General features: G+C 44.8%; 1 protein-coding gene across 5 annotated transcripts in view; it reads left to right on the top strand.

Moving 5' to 3' along the window:
- The window catches only part of LOC110488996 (ecto-NOX disulfide-thiol exchanger 2), a 309,872-nt gene that overhangs the window by 277,922 nt on the left and 12,685 nt on the right, over positions 1–19,265 (top strand). For all 5 annotated transcript variants that reach the window (XM_036943153.1, XM_036943154.1, XM_036943151.1 and 2 more), the window contains 3 exons: positions 3,065–3,170; positions 13,179–13,381; positions 16,156–16,296. In XM_036943153.1, the coding sequence (XP_036799048.1) occupies positions 3,065–3,170; positions 13,179–13,381; positions 16,156–16,296 (450 nt within the window). The remainder of the gene's footprint in view (positions 1–3,064; positions 3,171–13,178; positions 13,382–16,155; positions 16,297–19,265) is intronic.

The following is a 19,265-nucleotide window of genomic DNA, read 5'->3' as shown; positions in this document are numbered from 1 at the left end:
ATGATAGATTGGAAGTAGAACTAAATAATACAACCCCTATATTTTACAACCCAAGTTAATTCCATGAGGGCTTAATTCCTTCAACATCCTGTTATAATCTATTCTTCTCTATCAGTTTTACTCCTTTAGGGCATTAGCTGGAGAGAGTAGGGACAACCTGTCATCCGACTGAATCCAGATGCTCTGTCTTTCTGTCTCTGTCTGTCTCTGTCTACTCCATTACAGACAAAGGTAAGAACCAGCATACATGCATGAAGGAGTTCAGCTCAATCTTGAACCTTCACCTAGTATCCCCTACCAGTGTAGCTAGACTCTGATGCTACCTTCACTGTTAGTGCTGCTGGCTGGTAGAAACACCAAACAGTGAGTCTTGTCAGGTAGCAGTTAGCTGGATAGTCTCGTAGCTGCGACTCACAGAGGCAGGATCAAAGTCTAACAGCTGGCGATTCTTATCTCACTGGGCAGATGTGTGTGCTGGTTTCTGACTACCTGTTTGACATCTTTGATTGGCCAGCAGCTCAACGTGTTATAGACACCAGACAGATGGTTGTTTACTTCAAGCTTTTTGTTTGTTGGTGTGAAATAATGATTCCCTCGTCCCAGAGTTGTGAATGCATTTTGTGTGTGTGTGTGTTGGCAGAACACAGAGTTGTCTGTCTTTCGAATATACTCGCCTCATTAGCCGAGAACAGCACTGCCGAGCTAGCCGGCCAGACATACTGCTAGCTGACATACACACTACTGTAGCTCCCATCCACACACAGCAGGTCATGCCTCCTACTGAGCTAGAGGCTCCAGGGTGAAGTTTCCCCTAGGTACAGATCTACTCTACATGACCAAAAGTATGTGGACACCCCTTCAAATTAGTGGATTTGGCTATTTCAGCCACACACATTGCCTACAGGTGTATAAAATCGACCACACAGCCATTCAATCTCCATTGACAAACATTGACAGTAGAATGGCCTTACTGAAGAGCTCAGTGACTTTCAACATGGCACCATCATAGGACAAGTCAGTTCGTAAAACTTCTGCCCTGCTAGAGCTTCCCCGGTCAACTGTAAGTGCTGTTATTGTGAAATGGAAACATCTAGGAGCAACAACGGCTCAGCCGTGAAGTGGTAGGCCACACAAGCTCACAAAACGGGACCGCTGAGTGATGACGTGCATAGCCCGTAAATATTGTCTGTCCCTGGTTGCAACACTCACTACAGAGTTCCAAACGGCCTCTGGAAGCAATGTCAGCAGCTATAACTGTTTGTCGGGAGCTTCATGAAATGGGTTTCCATTGCAGACGCACACAAGCCTTAGATCACCATGCGCAATGCAAGTGGTGTAAAGATCGCTGACATTGGACTCTGGAGCAGTGGAAACAAGTTATCTGGAGTGATGTATCACGTTTTAACATCTGGCAGTGCGGCGGACAAATGTGGGTTTGCCAGGAGAACACTACCTGCCCCAATGCATAGTTCTAACTGTAACGTTTGGTGGAGGAGGAATAATGGTCTGGGACTGTTTTTTTTCATGGTTCGGGCTAATTCTACAGCATACAATGACATTCTAGATGATTCTGTGCTTCAAACTTTGGCAAAATCGGTGGGGAAGAACTTTATTGCCGTGCACAGAGCCCTGACCTCAACCCCATCGAACACCTTTGGGATGAGTTGGAACACCCACTGCGAGCCAGGCCTAATCAACCAACATCAGTGCCTGACCTCACTAATGAAATGAAAGCAAGTCCCCGCAGGAATGTTCCAACATCATGAAAAGCTTTCCCAGAAGAGTGGAGGCTGTATTAGCAGATCAACTCCTTCGACGAGCAGGTGTCCACATGATTCTGTCTCATCCGTGTAGAGGCAGACTGCTGCTCTCTATCTACTGTCTCATCAGTGTAGAGACACTGCTGCTCTCTATCTACTGTCTCATCCGTGTAGAGGCAGACTGCTGCTCTCTATCTACTGTCTCATCAGTGTAGAGGCAGACTGCTGCTCTCTATCTACTGTCTCATCAGTGTAGAGGCAGACTGCTGCTCTCTATCTACTGTCATCAGTGCACCAAAAGGAGATATCAGTCCTGCTGTGTATCACTCATGGTAAAAGCTGCCCTTAGGGACAGGTCTAGGATCAGCATTTCTTCCATAGGTGTGTGCGTGCGTACGCGACAGTGTAAACCGTACTCCAGCCAGGCTACCCAGGAGGATCGTGTTCAGTATGAACATCCAGTGATATTCCTGTTTTGTTGTTTCCCTCCAGGAGGATCGTGTTCAGTATGAACATCCAGTGATATTCCTGTTTTGTTGTTTCCCTCCAGGAGGATCGTGTTCAGTATGAACATCCAGTGATATTCCTGTTTTGTTGTTTCCCTCCAGGAGGATCGTGTTCAGTATGAACATCCAGTGATATTCCTGTTTTGTTGTTTCCCTCCAGGAGGATCGTGTTCAGTATGAACATCCAGTGATATTCCTGTTTTGTTGTTTCCCTCCAGGAGGATGGTGTTCAGTATGAACATCCAGTGATAACCCTGTTTTGTTGTTTCCCTCCAGGAGGATGGTGTTCAGTATGAACATCCAGTGATATTCCTGTTTTGTTGTTTCCCTCCAGGAGGATGGTGTTCAGTATGAACATCCAGTGATATTCCTGTTTTGTTGTTTCCCTCCAGGAGGATGGTGTTCAGTATGAACATCCAGTGATATTCCTGTTTTGTTGTTTCCCTCCAGGAGGATCGTGTTCAGTGTGAACATCCAGTGATATTCCTGTTTTGTTGTTTCTCTCCAGGAGGATCGTGTTCAGTATGAACATCCAGTGATGTTCCTGTTTTGTTGTTTCCCTCCAGGAGGATCGTGTTCAGTATGAACATCCAGTGATGTTCCTGTTTTGTTGTTTCCCTCCAGGAGGATCGTGTTCAGTATGAACATCCAGTGATAACCCTGTTTTGTTGTTTCCCTCCAGGAGGATCGTGTTCAGTATGAACATCCAGTGATAACCCTGTTTTGTTGTTTCCCTCCGGGAGGATCGTGTTCAGTATGAACATCCAGTGATATTCCTGTTTTGTTGTTTCCCTCCAGGAGATCAGAAACATGCAAAATGAAGAGCTGATGGGGATCAGACGAGAAGAGGAGATGGAGATGTCTGACGATGACATGGAGGATACACACGATCCTGACGACTCAGGTACACACACACTACACACATACCACACACATGCACACACATACCACACACACAGATGCACACACACTACACACATACCACACACATACCACACACTACACACACACACACACACACACTACACACACTACACACACACCACACGCACGCAGACACACTACACATACCACACACTACACACATACCACACACACACACCAGAAAGGACTCTGACAACTATTGGTATATGGCTGGTGTCTTTTCTCCTTTGTTGTAGAATAGATCTGTAGCTCAGCCTTCTCTGTGTTGCTAATGAGGTGTTTTGTGAGTTCCTCTCCAGCCTCAGTGTGAATGGAGCCGTAACATTAGAGAGAAAACAGTCTCCAGCTCATTCACTCTCTAAATGGCCAAATTAAGCTGGAGAGGAGACTGTGTAACTGCATGCAGAGACTGTGTTACGGCCATCTCCAGACTGTCTGTGGCTGTGTGTGTTTGTGAGAGTAAGAAAGAGAGTGGGTGCATGTGGCTGGTAGATACTCAGTCACAGCTGGAACGAAGTGTTTATGTTTCTGTCTGTTGGCATGGTGCTGGTGTAATTAGCTGGTAGAGACACTGAGCTGGCTACTGCAGGCTTTTGCTCTCCTGGGCCCAGATTCACAAAACCTTTTTAAGAAGAAATGTCTTCACTGCCATTTTTTCCCCTAAACTATAGATTTAAGAAGAAAGTTAAGCAAAGTTGCTATTCCTCAAAAAGTTATTTGGAAATGTTCTTGAAATGTTTCTCCTTATGCAAAAAGTTGAGAAATTAGATTCTTGAAAATTAATTTTAGGAAATGTTCTTAATTCCAAGATAGCTAAACCCTTGTCTCAAACTCAGGGGAGAGAGAGACAGAGAGCTCCTTCAGTGCTGTTCTGGGCACCAGTGAAGTACCATTAAGGTCGTCTTTACGCAGAACATCCTGTTTATGTCTGCTGAGCCAACAGAGCTACTGATGTAAAACAGATTGATAATATATAGATTGACCACAATATTCACCTGGACATTCAGATGACCCTCTGCTTCTCTCTAAAGCAGTTAGAGAGAAAAGGGAATGGAAGCCAAGAGAGCGGGGCTAACTGCTACAATCTGCTACTTTCTGCTTTTGAATTGTTGTGGTCTCTGCCGGTTGAGACCGGACTCCCTAATTTCTATGCAGATATATGCAAATGTGATCATCGGCCAAGCAGGTTTTGATTTCCACCTTTTCATGTGTGACCTTGCTTATTAGAAAACACTAACAATCATTGTCAGGAGGCTGTCACAATGTTGGAAAGGAATGCTGTGGAGAAGGGCACAGGATGTGGCAGGGAGACAGGTGTTGATGTGACACCCCATCATATTTACAGTCTGTCACACCTGCTAGGGCTTCCTGTAATGCAGGAGCACAGGGGGAGGAGCTTGTTTAAACCTCCTCCAATCCTGTTTAAGAAGCCTAGTCTCTGTGCTCTCAATCATAGACAGGTGGTCTGTTTAACCTATCGGCAGGCTTGAAGAGGAACACCTGTATTCTGGGTTGGTGCTTCTACATTAATACAGTGCAGAGTGGGAATGGGTTGGTGCTTCTACATTAATACAGTGCAGAGTGGGAATGGGTTGGTGATTCTACATTAATACAGTGCAGAGTGGGAATGGGTTGGTACTTCTACATTAATACAGTGCAGAGTGGGAATGGGTTGGTGATTCTACATTAATACAGTGCAGAGTGGGAATGGGTTGGTGCTTCTACATTAATACAGTGCAGAGTGGGAATGGGTTGGTGCTTCTACATTAATACAGTGCAGAGTGGGAATGGGTTGGTGCTTCTACATTAATACAGTGCAGAGTGGGAATGGGTTGGTGCTTCTACACTAATACAGTGCAGAGTGGGAATGGGTTGGTGCTTCTACATTAATACAGTGCAGAGTGGGAATGGGTTGGTGCTTCTACATTAATACAGTGCAGAGTGGGAATGGGTTGGTGCTTCTACACTAATACAGTGCAGAGTGGGAATGGGTTGGTGATTCTACATTAATACAGTGCAGAGTGGGAATGGGTTGGTTCTTCTACATTAATACAGTGCAGAATGGGAATGGGTTGGTGCTTCTACACTAATACAGTGCAGAGTGGGAATGGGTTGGTTCTTCTACATTAATACAGTGCAGAGTGGGAATGGGTTGGTACTTCTACATTAATACAGTGCAGAGTGGGAATGGGTTGGTCCTTCTACACTAATACAGTGCAGAGTGGGAATGGGTTGGTACTTCTACACTAATACAGTGCAGAGTGGGAATGGGTTGGTCCTTCTACACTAATACAGTGCAGAGTGGGAATGGGTTGGTGATTCTACATTAATACAGTGCAGAGTGGGAATGGGTTGGTGCTTCTACATTAATACAGTGCAGAGTGGGAATGGGTTGGTGCTTCTACATTAATACAGTGCAGAGTGGGAATGGGTTGGTGCTTCTACATTAATACAGTGCAGAGTGGGAATGGGTTGGTGATTCTACACTAATACAGTGCAGATGGTGCTTCTACATTAATACAGTGCAGAGTGGGAATGGGTTGGTGCTTCTACACTAATACAGTGCAGAGTGGGAATGGGTTGGTGATTCTACATTAATACAGTGCAGAGTGGGAATGGGTTGGTGCTTCTACATTAATACAGTGCAGAGTGGGAATGGGTTGGTGCTTCTACACTAATACAGTGCAGAGTGGGAATGGGTTGGTGATTCTACATTAATACAGTGCAGAGTGGGAATGGGTTGGTTCTTCTACATTAATACAGTGCAGAGTGGGAATGGGTTGGTGCTTCTACACTAATACAGTGCAGAGTGGGAATGGGTTGGTGATTCTACATTAATACAGTGCAGAGTGGGAATGGGTTGGTGCTTCTACATTAATACAGTGCAGAGTGGGAATGGGTTGGTGCTTCTACACTAATACAGTGCAGAGTGGGAATGGGTTGGTTCTTCTACATTAATACAGTGCAGAATGGGAATGGGTTGGTGCTTCTACACTAATACAGTGCAGAGTGGGAATGGGTTGGTTCTTCTACATTAATACAGTGCAGAGTGGGAATGGGTTGGTACTTCTACATTAATACAGTGCAGAGTGGGAATGGGTTGGTCCTTCTACACTAATACAGTGCAGAGTGGGAATGGGTTGGTACTTCTACACTAATACAGTGCAGAGTGGGAATGGGTTGGTCCTTCTACACTAATACAGTGCAGAGTGGGAATGGGTTGGTGCTTCTACACTAATACAGTGCAGAGTGGGAATGGGTTGGTGCTTCTACATTAATACAGTGCAGAGTGGGAATGGGTTGGTGCTTCTACACTAATACAGTGCAGAGTGGGAATGGGTTGGTGCTTCTACATTAATACAGTGCAGAGTGGGAATGGGTTGGTGCTTCTACACTAATACAGTGCAGAGTGGGAATGGGTTGGTGCTTCTACATGAATACAGTGCAGAGTGGGAATGGGTTGGTGCTTCTACACTAATACAGTGCAGAGAGGGAATGGGTTGGTGCTTCTACACTAATACAGTGCAGAGTGGGAATGGGTTGGTGCTTCTACACTAATACAGTGCAGAGTGGGAATGGGTTGGTGCTTCTACACTAATACAGTGCAGAGTGGGAATGGGTTGGTGCTTCTATACTAATACAGTGCAGAGTGGGAATGGGTTGGTGCTTCTACATTAATACAGTGCAGAGTGGGAATGAGTTGGTACTTCTACACTAATACAGTGCAGAGTGGGAATGGGTTGGTTCTTCTACACTAATACAGTGCAGAGTGGGAATGAGTTGGTGCTTCTACACTAATACAGTGCAGAGTGGGAATGGGTTGGTGCTTCTACACTAATACAATGCAGAGTGGGAATGGGTTGGTGCTTCTACACTAATACAGTGCAGAGAGGGAATGGGTTGGTGCTTCTACACTAATACAGTGCTGAGAGGGAATGGGTTGGTGCTTCTACACTAATACAATGCAGAGAGGGAATGGGTTGGTGCTTCTACACTAATACAATGCAGAGAGGGAATGGGTTGGTGCTTCTACACTAATACAATGCAGAGAGGGAATGGGTTGGTGCTTCTACACTAATACAATGCAGAGAGGGAATGGGTTGGTGCTTCTACACTAATACAATGCAGAGAGGGAATGGGTTGGTGCTTCTACACTAATACAGTGCAGAGTGGGAATGGGTTGGTACTTCTACATTAATACAGTGCAGAGTGGGAATGGGTTGGTGATTCTACATTAATACAGTGCAGAGTGGGAATGGGTTGGTGCTTCTACATTAATACAGTGCAGAGTGGGAATGGGTTGGTGCTTCTACATTAATACAGTGCAGAGTGGGAATGGGTTGGTGCTTCTACATTAATACAGTGCAGAGTGGGAATGGGTTGGTGCTTCTACACTAATACAGTGCAGAGTGGGAATGGGTTGGTGATTCTACATTAATACAGTGCAGAGTGGGAATGGGTTGGTGCTTCTACATTAATACAGTGCAGAGTGGGAATGGGTTGGTGCTTCTACACTAATACAGTGCAGAGTGGGAATGGGTTGGTGATTCTACATTAATACAGTGCAGAGTGGGAATGGGTTGGTTCTTCTACATTAATACAGTGCAGAATGGGAATGGGTTGGTGCTTCTACACTAATACAGTGCAGAGTGGGAATGGGTTGGTTCTTCTACATTAATACAGTGCAGAGTGGGAATGGGTTGGTACTTCTACATTAATACAGTGCAGAGTGGGAATGGGTTGGTCCTTCTACACTAATACAGTGCAGAGTGGGAATGGGTTGGTACTTCTACACTAATACAGTGCAGAGTGGGAATGGGTTGGTCCTTCTACACTAATACAGTGCAGAGTGGGAATGGGTTGGTGATTCTACATTAATACAGTGCAGAGTGGGAATGGGTTGGTGCTTCTACATTAATACAGTGCAGAGTGGGAATGGGTTGGTGCTTCTACATTAATACAGTGCAGAGTGGGAATGGGTTGGTGCTTCTACATTAATACAGTGCAGAGTGGGAATGGGTTGGTGATTCTACACTAATACAGTGCAGATGGTGCTTCTACATTAATACAGTGCAGAGTGGGAATGGGTTGGTGCTTCTACACTAATACAGTGCAGAGTGGGAATGGGTTGGTGATTCTACATTAATACAGTGCAGAGTGGGAATGGGTTGGTGCTTCTACATTAATACAGTGCAGAGTGGGAATGGGTTGGTGCTTCTACACTAATACAGTGCAGAGTGGGAATGGGTTGGTGATTCTACATTAATACAGTGCAGAGTGGGAATGGGTTGGTTCTTCTACATTAATACAGTGCAGAGTGGGAATGGGTTGGTGCTTCTACACTAATACAGTGCAGAGTGGGAATGGGTTGGTGATTCTACATTAATACAGTGCAGAGTGGGAATGGGTTGGTGCTTCTACATTAATACAGTGCAGAGTGGGAATGGGTTGGTGCTTCTACACTAATACAGTGCAGAGTGGGAATGGGTTGGTTCTTCTACATTAATACAGTGCAGAATGGGAATGGGTTGGTGCTTCTACACTAATACAGTGCAGAGTGGGAATGGGTTGGTTCTTCTACATTAATACAGTGCAGAGTGGGAATGGGTTGGTACTTCTACATTAATACAGTGCAGAGTGGGAATGGGTTGGTCCTTCTACACTAATACAGTGCAGAGTGGGAATGGGTTGGTACTTCTACACTAATACAGTGCAGAGTGGGAATGGGTTGGTCCTTCTACACTAATACAGTGCAGAGTGGGAATGGGTTGGTGCTTCTACACTAATACAGTGCAGAGTGGGAATGGGTTGGTGCTTCTACATTAATACAGTGCAGAGTGGGAATGGGTTGGTGCTTCTACACTAATACAGTGCAGAGTGGGAATGGGTTGGTGCTTCTACATTAATACAGTGCAGAGTGGGAATGGGTTGGTGCTTCTACACTAATACAGTGCAGAGTGGGAATGGGTTGGTGCTTCTACATGAATACAGTGCAGAGTGGGAATGGGTTGGTGCTTCTACACTAATACAGTGCAGAGAGGGAATGGGTTGGTGCTTCTACACTAATACAGTGCAGAGTGGGAATGGGTTGGTGCTTCTACACTAATACAGTGCAGAGTGGGAATGGGTTGGTGCTTCTACACTAATACAGTGCAGAGTGGGAATGGGTTGGTGCTTCTATACTAATACAGTGCAGAGTGGGAATGGGTTGGTGCTTCTACATTAATACAGTGCAGAGTGGGAATGAGTTGGTACTTCTACACTAATACAGTGCAGAGTGGGAATGGGTTGGTTCTTCTACACTAATACAGTGCAGAGTGGGAATGAGTTGGTGCTTCTACACTAATACAGTGCAGAGTGGGAATGGGTTGGTGCTTCTACATTAATACAGTGCAGAGTGGGAATGGGTTGGTGCTTCTACATTAATACAGTGCAGAGTGGGAATGGGTTGGTGCTTCTACATTAATACAGTGCAGAGTGGGAATGGGTTGGTGATTCTACACTAATACAGTGCAGATGGTGCTTCTACATTAATACAGTGCAGAGTGGGAATGGGTTGGTGCTTCTACACTAATACAGTGCAGAGTGGGAATGGGTTGGTGATTCTACATTAATACAGTGCAGAGTGGGAATGGGTTGGTGCTTCTACATTAATACAGTGCAGAGTGGGAATGGGTTGGTGCTTCTACACTAATACAGTGCAGAGTGGGAATGGGTTGGTGATTCTACATTAATACAGTGCAGAGTGGGAATGGGTTGGTTCTTCTACATTAATACAGTGCAGAGTGGGAATGGGTTGGTGCTTCTACACTAATACAGTGCAGAGTGGGAATGGGTTGGTGATTCTACACTAATACAGTGCAGAGTGGGAATGGGTTGGTGCTTCTACATTAATACAGTGCAGAGTGGGAATGGGTTGGTGCTTCTACACTAATACAGTGCAGAGTGGGAATGGGTTGGTGCTTCTACATGAATACAGTGCAGAGTGGGAATGGGTTGGTGCTTCTACACTAATACAGTGCAGAGAGGGAATGGGTTGGTGCTTCTACACTAATACAGTGCAGAGTGGGAATGGGTTGGTGCTTCTACACTAATACAGTGCAGAGTGGGAATGGGTTGGTGCTTCTACACTAATACAGTGCAGAGTGGGAATGGGTTGGTGCTTCTACATTAATACAGTGCAGAGTGGGAATGGGTTGGTGCTTCTACACTAATACAGTGCAGAGTGGGAATGGGTTGGTGCTTCTACATTAATACAGTGCAGAGTGGGAATGGGTTGGTGCTTCTACACTAATACAGTGCAGAGTGGGAATGGGTTGGTGCTTCTACATGAATACAGTGCAGAGTGGGAATGGGTTGGTGCTTCTACACTAATACAGTGCAGAGAGGGAATGGGTTGGTGCTTCTACACTAATACAGTGCAGAGTGGGAATGGGTTGGTGCTTCTACACTAATACAGTGCAGAGTGGGAATGGGTTGGTGCTTCTACACTAATACAGTGCAGAGTGGGAATGGGTTGGTGCTTCTATACTAATACAGTGCAGAGTGGGAATGGGTTGGTGCTTCTACATTAATACAGTGCAGAGTGGGAATGAGTTGGTACTTCTACACTAATACAGTGCAGAGTGGGAATGGGTTGGTTCTTCTACACTAATACAGTGCAGAGTGGGAATGAGTTGGTGCTTCTACACTAATACAGTGCAGAGTGGGAATGGGTTGGTGCTTCTACACTAATACAATGCAGAGTGGGAATGGGTTGGTGCTTCTACACTAATACAGTGCAGAGAGGGAATGGGTTGGTGCTTCTACACTAATACAGTGCAGAGAGGGAATGGGTTGGTGCTTCTACACTAATACAATGCAGAGAGGGAATGGGTTGGTGCTTCTACACTAATACAATGCAGAGAGGGAATGGGTTGGTGCTTCTACACTAATACAATGCAGAGAGGGAATGGGTTGGTGCTTCTACACTAATACAATGCAGAGAGGGAATGGGTTGGTGCTTCTACACTAATACAATGCAGAGAGGGAATGGGTTGGTGCTTCTACACTAATACAATGCAGAGAGGGAATGGGTTGGTGCTTCTACACTAATACAATGCAGAGAGGGAATGGGTTGGTGCTTCTACACTAATACAATGCAGAGAGGGAATGGGTTGGTGCTTCTACACTAATACAATGCAGAGTGGGAATGGGTTGGTGCTTCTACACTAATACAGTGCAGAGAGGGAATAGGTTGGTGCTTCTACATTAATACAGTGCAGAGTGGGAATGGGTTGGTGCTTCTACACTAATACAGTGCAGAGAGGGAATGGGTTGGTGCTTCTACACTAATACAATGCAGAGAGGGAATGGGTTGGTGCTTCTACACTAATACAATGCAGAGAGGGAATGGGTTGGTGCTTCTACACTAATACAATGCAGAGTGGGAATGGGTTGGTGATTCTACACTAATACAGTGCAGAGTGGGAATGGGTTGGTGCTTCTACACTCATACAGTGCAGAGTGGGAATGGGTTGGTGCTTCTCTCCTGTCAGCAGCCTTGTGCTGAGGTGCTGGGGGTCGATACTAAAGCCTGTCACGTTGTGGAAGGGGAATCGGTCGAATACCCCAGACAGCATCTTGATGAGGCTCCCTGATCAATACACACCTCACCCAAAACCTCCTCGCCTGCTGGCTCTCTCTCTCTCACACACACACACACACACACACACACACACACACACACACACACACACACACACACACACACACACACACACACACACACACACACACACACACACACACACACACACACAGCAGGTTGATGACTCAGAGGTCTCTCTCTCAGCTCAAACAGACATAATGCCGGATTTAAAGCAGGCAGCTGGAGTCCGTGTGTTGAGTTAAACATACGCACGCGCGCGCACACACACCCTATGCTGGGCCTCCCTCACTCTCAGGTCTTATCTCCCCAGCTCAGCCACTCAAACACACCCTCTCATTACATTACACACATCCCCCTCCGACAACTGTAAAGAACAGACTCTCCTGTCAAAGGAACAGGGGAAGAGTAGTTCTCATCACACTGTGTCTCCTCTCTGTCCAATAGGACAGGTTAGGATTTAATGAGCAGTTTTCATCACACTGTTTCATGTTTGTCCAATAGGACAGGTTAGGATTTAATGAGTGGTTCTCATCACACTGTCTCTCTTCTCTGTCCAATAGGACATTTTAGGATTTAATGAGTGGTTCTCATTACACTGTTTCATGTCTGTTCAATAGGACAGGTTAGGATTTAATGAGTGGTTCTCATTACACTGTTTCATGTCTGTTCAATAGGACAGGTTAGGATTTAATGAGTAGTTCTCATCACACTGTCTATCCTGTCTGTCCAATAGGACATTTTAGGATTTAATGAGTAGTTCTCATCACACTGTCTATCCTGTCTGTCCAATAGGACATTGTAGGATTTAATGAGTAGTTCTCATCACACTGTCTATCCTGTCTGTCCAATAGGACATTGTAGGATTTATTGAGTAGTTCTCATCACACTGTGTCTCCTCTCTGTCCAACAGGACATTTTAGGATTTAATGAGTGGTTCTCATCACACTGTTTCATGTCTGTTCAATAGGACAGGTTAGGATTTAATGAGTAGTTATCATCACACTGTTTCATGTCTGTTCAATAGGACAGGTTAGGATTTAATGAGTAGTTATCATCACACTGTTTCATGTCTGTTCAATAGGACAGGTTAGGATTTAATGAGTAGTTCTCATCACACTGTCTATCCTGTCTGTCCAATAGGACAGGTTAGCATTTAATGAGTAGTTCTCATCACACTGTCTATCCAATGGGACAAGTTAGGATTTCATAGCCTCTCCAGTATAGTTACAGTAAGTCCTCAGATCACCAGTACAGACATTTGAAGGCTGTCTATACAGTACAATGTTATGATAGTTGTGATGTTCTATGTCTCGTGTGTGTGTGTGTGTGTGTGTGTAGGCCCTGTGGCCCAGGTGGAGGCCCTAAAGGAAGAGAATGACTCTCTGCGCTGTCAGCTGGACGCCTACAGGAACGAGGTGGAGCTGCTGAAGCAGGAGCAGGGCAAAAACCAAGAACACACACCTCCACAACACAGTGAAGAGGACACCATCAGGCAGCAACAACTAACCTTTCTACAACAGGCACTACAGGGAATGCAGAAGGTACTACTTCTACCAGACATACCCACAGTAGTTAACTTCTTGCAGCAGTTCCTGCTTTGGATTTATTTTTAATCAATTCCACAGGAATTTTTCATTTCCTGGTTCCATACAGATATTAAACCCCTGCAGATTCTGGCTGGTGAGACTCATAATCCATTGGTTTGGCTTCCTGGGGTGACCAGTCGTATTGAGGAAAAGTGACTTTTAATAGAGGTGGATAGAGAACTGCCCTCCCAATCTCACACACACATACTCACACACACACAACACTGAGAAAGAGGGAGTAGGAATAGAGAGAGGCGTAGAGAGAGAGAGCAAGAGGGGTGCACTCTGAGAGTAGGATGGATAGAGAGAGAGCAAGAGGGGTGCACTCAGAGAGTAGGATGGATAGAGAGAGGCGTCGAGAGAGAGAGCAAGAGTGGTGCACTCTGAGAGTAGGATGGATAGAGAGAGGCGTAGAGAGAGAGCAAGAGGGGTGCACTCTGAGAGTAGGATGGATAGAGAGAGGCGTAGAGAGAGATAGCAAGAGGGATGCACTCAGAGTAGGATGGATAGAGAGACTTGACAGGAAAAGAGTAATTCTAGAATCTGATCAGTCTGCTGACCTAGACGCTGTACACAAACTAATACCAGCTGGAGGGGTTTCTAATAAAATATCCCCCTCAGGGAAACAAACTGTTGGTTAAACAACCCTCAGGCAGGAAATCTGTTGCTTCCATCACCTGCTGGGTCATCAAATATCCTCAAGTGGTCAACGGTCATGCTCATATGAATAGACAGATGGTAATTACATTTCCAACACGCAAGTTTCAACATTGCCATGAAAATATTACAAAAATCCAATACTTCTTATTGCTCTGTGCTAAATTGTGATATCAGGCAGGCTCTGGCAAATTACCATAACATTTTATCAGCAGGTGATTTGACTCTGCCCAGGTTCTGTGAATTTCTTCCACTTCTGAGTCATGTAATACTTGCGTATTTCCGCCTAAACCCAACTGAGACTGTGATGTAGTTTTTTAAGAAATGGATAAGGAGAAAGGACTTTTCAGCTTCTACATGGTTCTGACCTACATAGAGAAGCTATAAGCTAAAAGTTCCTTACTCGATGGCAAATCCTGAAACATAAGGGTTAGCACCGCTGGCTAACATGGTTTCCTCTATGGAGCTGATGGATAAAGTGTTAATAACCTGCATGAGTCATATGCCTGTAGTAAGCAAGAATCTGTAGCTGTGTCTTCTCTGTCTTAAGGATTAGTTAGCATCTGTAGCTAACTGTGCCTTGGGTTAGGTATCATCTGGAGCTAACTGTGCTTTCTCTGTCTTAAGGGTTAGGTATCATCTGTAGCTAACTGCTTTCTCTGTCTTAAGGGTTAGGTATCATCTGTAGCTAACTGCTTTCTCTGTCTTAAGGATTAGTTAGCATCTGTAGCTAACTGTGCCTTGGGTTAGGTATCATCTGTAGCTAACTGCTTTCTCTGTCTTAAGGGTTAGGTATCATCTGTAGCTAACTGTGCCCCTCTCCAGGCCCTGAAATAAACATCTGCTATCTGCCAAATGACAGTAGATTTTGGTATTGACATTGGCTATTTCACCAACCATGTTGGCAGGTGGTCAGGGCTCCACCATGGAGACATTTCACTCTCATTTGTGAATAAAAATAGTCCAGTATGATCACATTTCTAATCGAATAAATGCTGCAGTAGCAGTATACAAAGTATTTCCGCTGGTAAATGAATTGCACTAAGTCAAAGAACTACAAATCCTATATAGCCTATTCCACCTCTAAGGGGCAGGGGAACATTTTGGTAAAAAAGGTCTCACAAAATGTAATTATTCAATATACCACATTAGCTCTTACTAGTAATACATTTGTTTTAAAAACATGCTCATCTGTTTTTTTTCTTTTGTGTGTGTAATTTTGACAGCTAAAAAATCTGAGTGGCTGATAGGTTTTTGTATCTCCCTGCCACAGTGGCTGGTGGACCAAAAAGTTCATTTTAGGCCCCGCTCTGTATCAGACGCTTAAGGGTTAGTTAGCATCTGTGGCTAACTTTGCTATGTCTGTGGTAGAAGCTAAGTGTTAGTTAGCATTTGGGGCTATCTGTCTTCTCTCTAAAGACTAGTTCAAATCGGTAGTTGCCTCCTGAGTGGCTTAACGGTCTAAGACACTGCATCGCAGTGCTGGAGACGTCACTACAGACCTGAGTTCAATCCCAAGCTGTGCCGGCCGCGACGGGGAGACCCATGAGGCGGCGCACAATTGTCCCAGCGTCGTCCGGGTTAGGGGAGGGTTTGACCGGCCGGGATGTCCTTGTCCCATCATGCTCTAGTGACTCCTTGTGGATGGCCAGGCGCATACACGCTGACTTCGGTTGCCAGCTGTACAGTGTTTCCTCCGGCACATTGGTGCAGCTGGCTTCTAGGTTAAGCGAGCAGTGTGTCAAGAAGCAGTGCGGCTTGGCGGGGTCGTTTTTCAGAGGACGCATTTCTCTCGACATTCACCTCTCCCGAGTCCGTACGGGAGTTGCAGCGATGGGACAAGACTAACTACCAATTGGCTGTCACGAAAAATAATATCTCTACTTAACTTTGCCGCCTCTGTATCAGAAGCTTAAATTGATACTTTGTAATTTTGGCAATGAGGCCCTTTATCTTCTTCCCCAGAGTCAGGTGGACTCGTGGATACCATTTTTATGGTATCCTTGAAGTATCCCTTTAAAGGTTAGTTAGCATACTGTATGTGGCTCACTGTATGTCCTTTGTGTTTGCAGCAACTGCTGAAGATGTGTGAAGAAATGAAACAGAGGGAGGCAGAGTTGGAGAAGAGTGTGGAGGACAAACAGCAGCTGGAGAGCCAAGTACAGAGCCTCAAGGAAGGACTGGAGAGTCTGAAGAAAACACGCATACCACAGGTCAGTAACACACACACACACATCACAGGTCAGTAACACACACAACACATGCCCTTTACAGGCCCTAACACACTCATAGTGCAAGATTCAAAGAACACTTTACAGCTTGGCTAATTTCAAAGGTGCCTGTGGTTTGAAATGGAATTACCATATGGTAGACTTGAATTGCTATTTATTTAGTTTCATTCTTCAATATCAACTCACAGTGGTAAAGAAGTGTCCCCACTAGACATTGATTTCAAACAGTAAATTTAGAATCCCATAGAGCGAGAGGTTATAGAATGTTCTATATAGAGAGAGACAGGTCATTTTAGTAGTATGCCATACAGAGCATTCAGAAAGTATTCAGCCCTTTGACTTTTTCCACATTTTGTTACGTTACAGCCTTATTCTAATGATCAATTTAATCCAATCTACACACATTACTCCGTAATGACAAAGCAAAAACTGTTTTTTAGACATTTTTGCATGATATCACATTTACATAAGTATTCAGACCCTTTACTCTGTACTTTGTGGAAGCACCTTTGGCAGCGATTACAGCCTCGGGTCTTCTTGGGTATGACGCTACAAGCTTGTCACACCTGTATTTGGGGAGTTTCTCCCTTCTCTGCAGATGCTCTCAAGCTCTGTCAGGTTGGATGGGGAGCGTTGCTGCACAGCTATTTTTAAGTCCCCAGAGATGTTCGATCGGGTTCAAATTTGGGCTCTGACTGGGCCACTCAAGGACATTCAGAGACTTGCCCCGAAGCCACTCCTGCGATGTCTTGGCTGTGTGCTTAGGGTCGTTGCCCTGTTGGAAGGTGAACCTTCATATTTCCCTCGATCCTAACTAGTCTCCCAGTTCCTGCAGCTGAAAAACAACCCCCACAGCATGATGCTGCCACCACCATGTCACCCTACGGATAGTGCCAAGTTTCCTCCAGACGTGACACTTGGCAATCTTGGTTTTATTAGACCAGAGAATCTTGTTTCCCATGGTCAGAGTTTTTAGGTGCCTTTTTGCAAACTCCAAGCAGGCTGTCATGTGCCTTTTACTGAGGAGGGGCTTCTGTCTGGCCACTCCACCATAAAGGCCTGATTGGTGGAGTGTTGCAGAGATGGTTGTCCTTCTGGAAGGTTTTCCCATCTCCACAGAGGAACTGGAGCTTTGTCATAGTGACCAATCGGGTTCTTGTTCACCTCCCTGACCAAGGCCCTTCTCCCCTGATTGCTCAGTCTGGCTGGGCGGCAAGCTTTTGGATGAGTCTTGGTGGTTCCAAACTTCTTCAATTTAAGAATGAGGGAGGCCACTGTGTTATTGGGGACCTTCAATGCTGCAGACATTTTTTGGTACCCTTCCCCAGATCTGTGCCTCGACACAATCCTGTCTCGGAGCTCTACGGACAATTCCTTCGACCTCATGGCTTGGTTTTTGCTCTGACATGCACTGTCAACTGTGGGACCTTATATAGACAGGTGTGTTCATTTCCAAATCATGTCCAATCAATTGAATTTACCACAGGTGGACTCTAATCAGGTTATAGAAACATCTCAAGGATGATCAGTGGAAACAAGATGCACCTGTGTTAAATTTCGAGTCTCATAGCACAGGGTCTGAATAATGATGTATTTCTATTTTATTTTTTTTGCAAAAAATTCTGAATACCTGTTTTCGCTTTGTCATGATATATTGTATGAAGTTTGAGAACAATTTTTTATTTAATCAATTTTAGAATAAGGCTGTAACATAACGAAATGTGGAAAACGTCAAAGGGTCTGAATTATGGATGCACAATATATTGGAATCAGCCGATATTAGCTAAAAATGCCAACATCGGCATCGGCCCAATGTCTAGTTTAACGCCGATGTGCAAAAAACGATGTCAAAGCTGACGTGCATACCTGTATAAAAAATATAGCACTACACGTGCAACACAGCATTCCTAACCTAGCCCACAATGTCTGCTCTGTGGATCGAGCAGTCATTTGAAAGATTAGGAACATTTCAGCGAGACAACTCAAAGGTGAAATCCATTAACACCAAGATAATGGAATTCATTGCCCTTGACAATCAACCGTTCTTTGTCGTGGATGATGTTGGCTTTCGCCGATTGGTCAAGCACCTGTACACACTACCAAGTAGGCGCTATTTTTCAGATGTTGCCCTACCGGAGTTACACAGTATTGTTGAAATACATCCATGAGCATCATCGCTATTCGCTTCACGACTGACATTTGGACCAGCGATGTCATCCCCATGAGCATTATGAGTCTGACAGCTCAGTGGGTCAACGAGGATTTTGTACTGAGGAAAGCCGTATTGCATGCTCAAGAATGTGCTGGTTCTCATACTGCTTCTGCCATTTCAATGGCATTTGAGAACATGTTTGAAACATGAACACTCCTAGCGCCATTTGAGCAACTGACTCGAGTAATTAGCTCAACCGCATCTGCAGCAGACGTGATACCCTGTCATGACATTGAAATGCCTGCTCAACCAAAATGCCAACACAGACCATTGGGTTAACTTGGAAAACTACTTTACCAGAGGCTGTGAACAAGCGATTCGGTGGCATTCTCTCTGAGCCTCTACTGTGTTGCCACCATACTCGATGATAGGTACAAAGACCACTACTTGGATGCAGACAAGAAACAGGGTTTACGTGAAATGTTAGACAGCTGGACAAGATGGAAACGGACACAGTGACAGTGCGCACCGAGCAAGAGAGGCCATGGACAGACAGACAGCTGAAACTTCACTGCTTATCATGTATGATGAAATGCTGGTTGAGACTGAACAAATTAACAATGAAACAGCACAGCAAGTAAGTGAAAGAAATAGGTTTTGATTATGTTTTACTGGTAATGGGGACATGGAAATGCCAACAAAATAACTTTTTGGTCTGTGTGTGTGTGTGTTTCAACTGTCTGACTGTACTAGAATGCTTAAAAGGCCGGTAAAATTATCATTTTCTTTATATGTCAAG

This window comes from Oncorhynchus mykiss, chromosome 14 (genome assembly GCF_013265735.2).
Source record: "Oncorhynchus mykiss isolate Arlee chromosome 14, USDA_OmykA_1.1, whole genome shotgun sequence".
NCBI classification, from domain to species: domain Eukaryota; kingdom Metazoa; phylum Chordata; class Actinopteri; order Salmoniformes; family Salmonidae; genus Oncorhynchus; species Oncorhynchus mykiss.
This window is presented reverse-complemented; position numbering and strand designations above follow the sequence as displayed.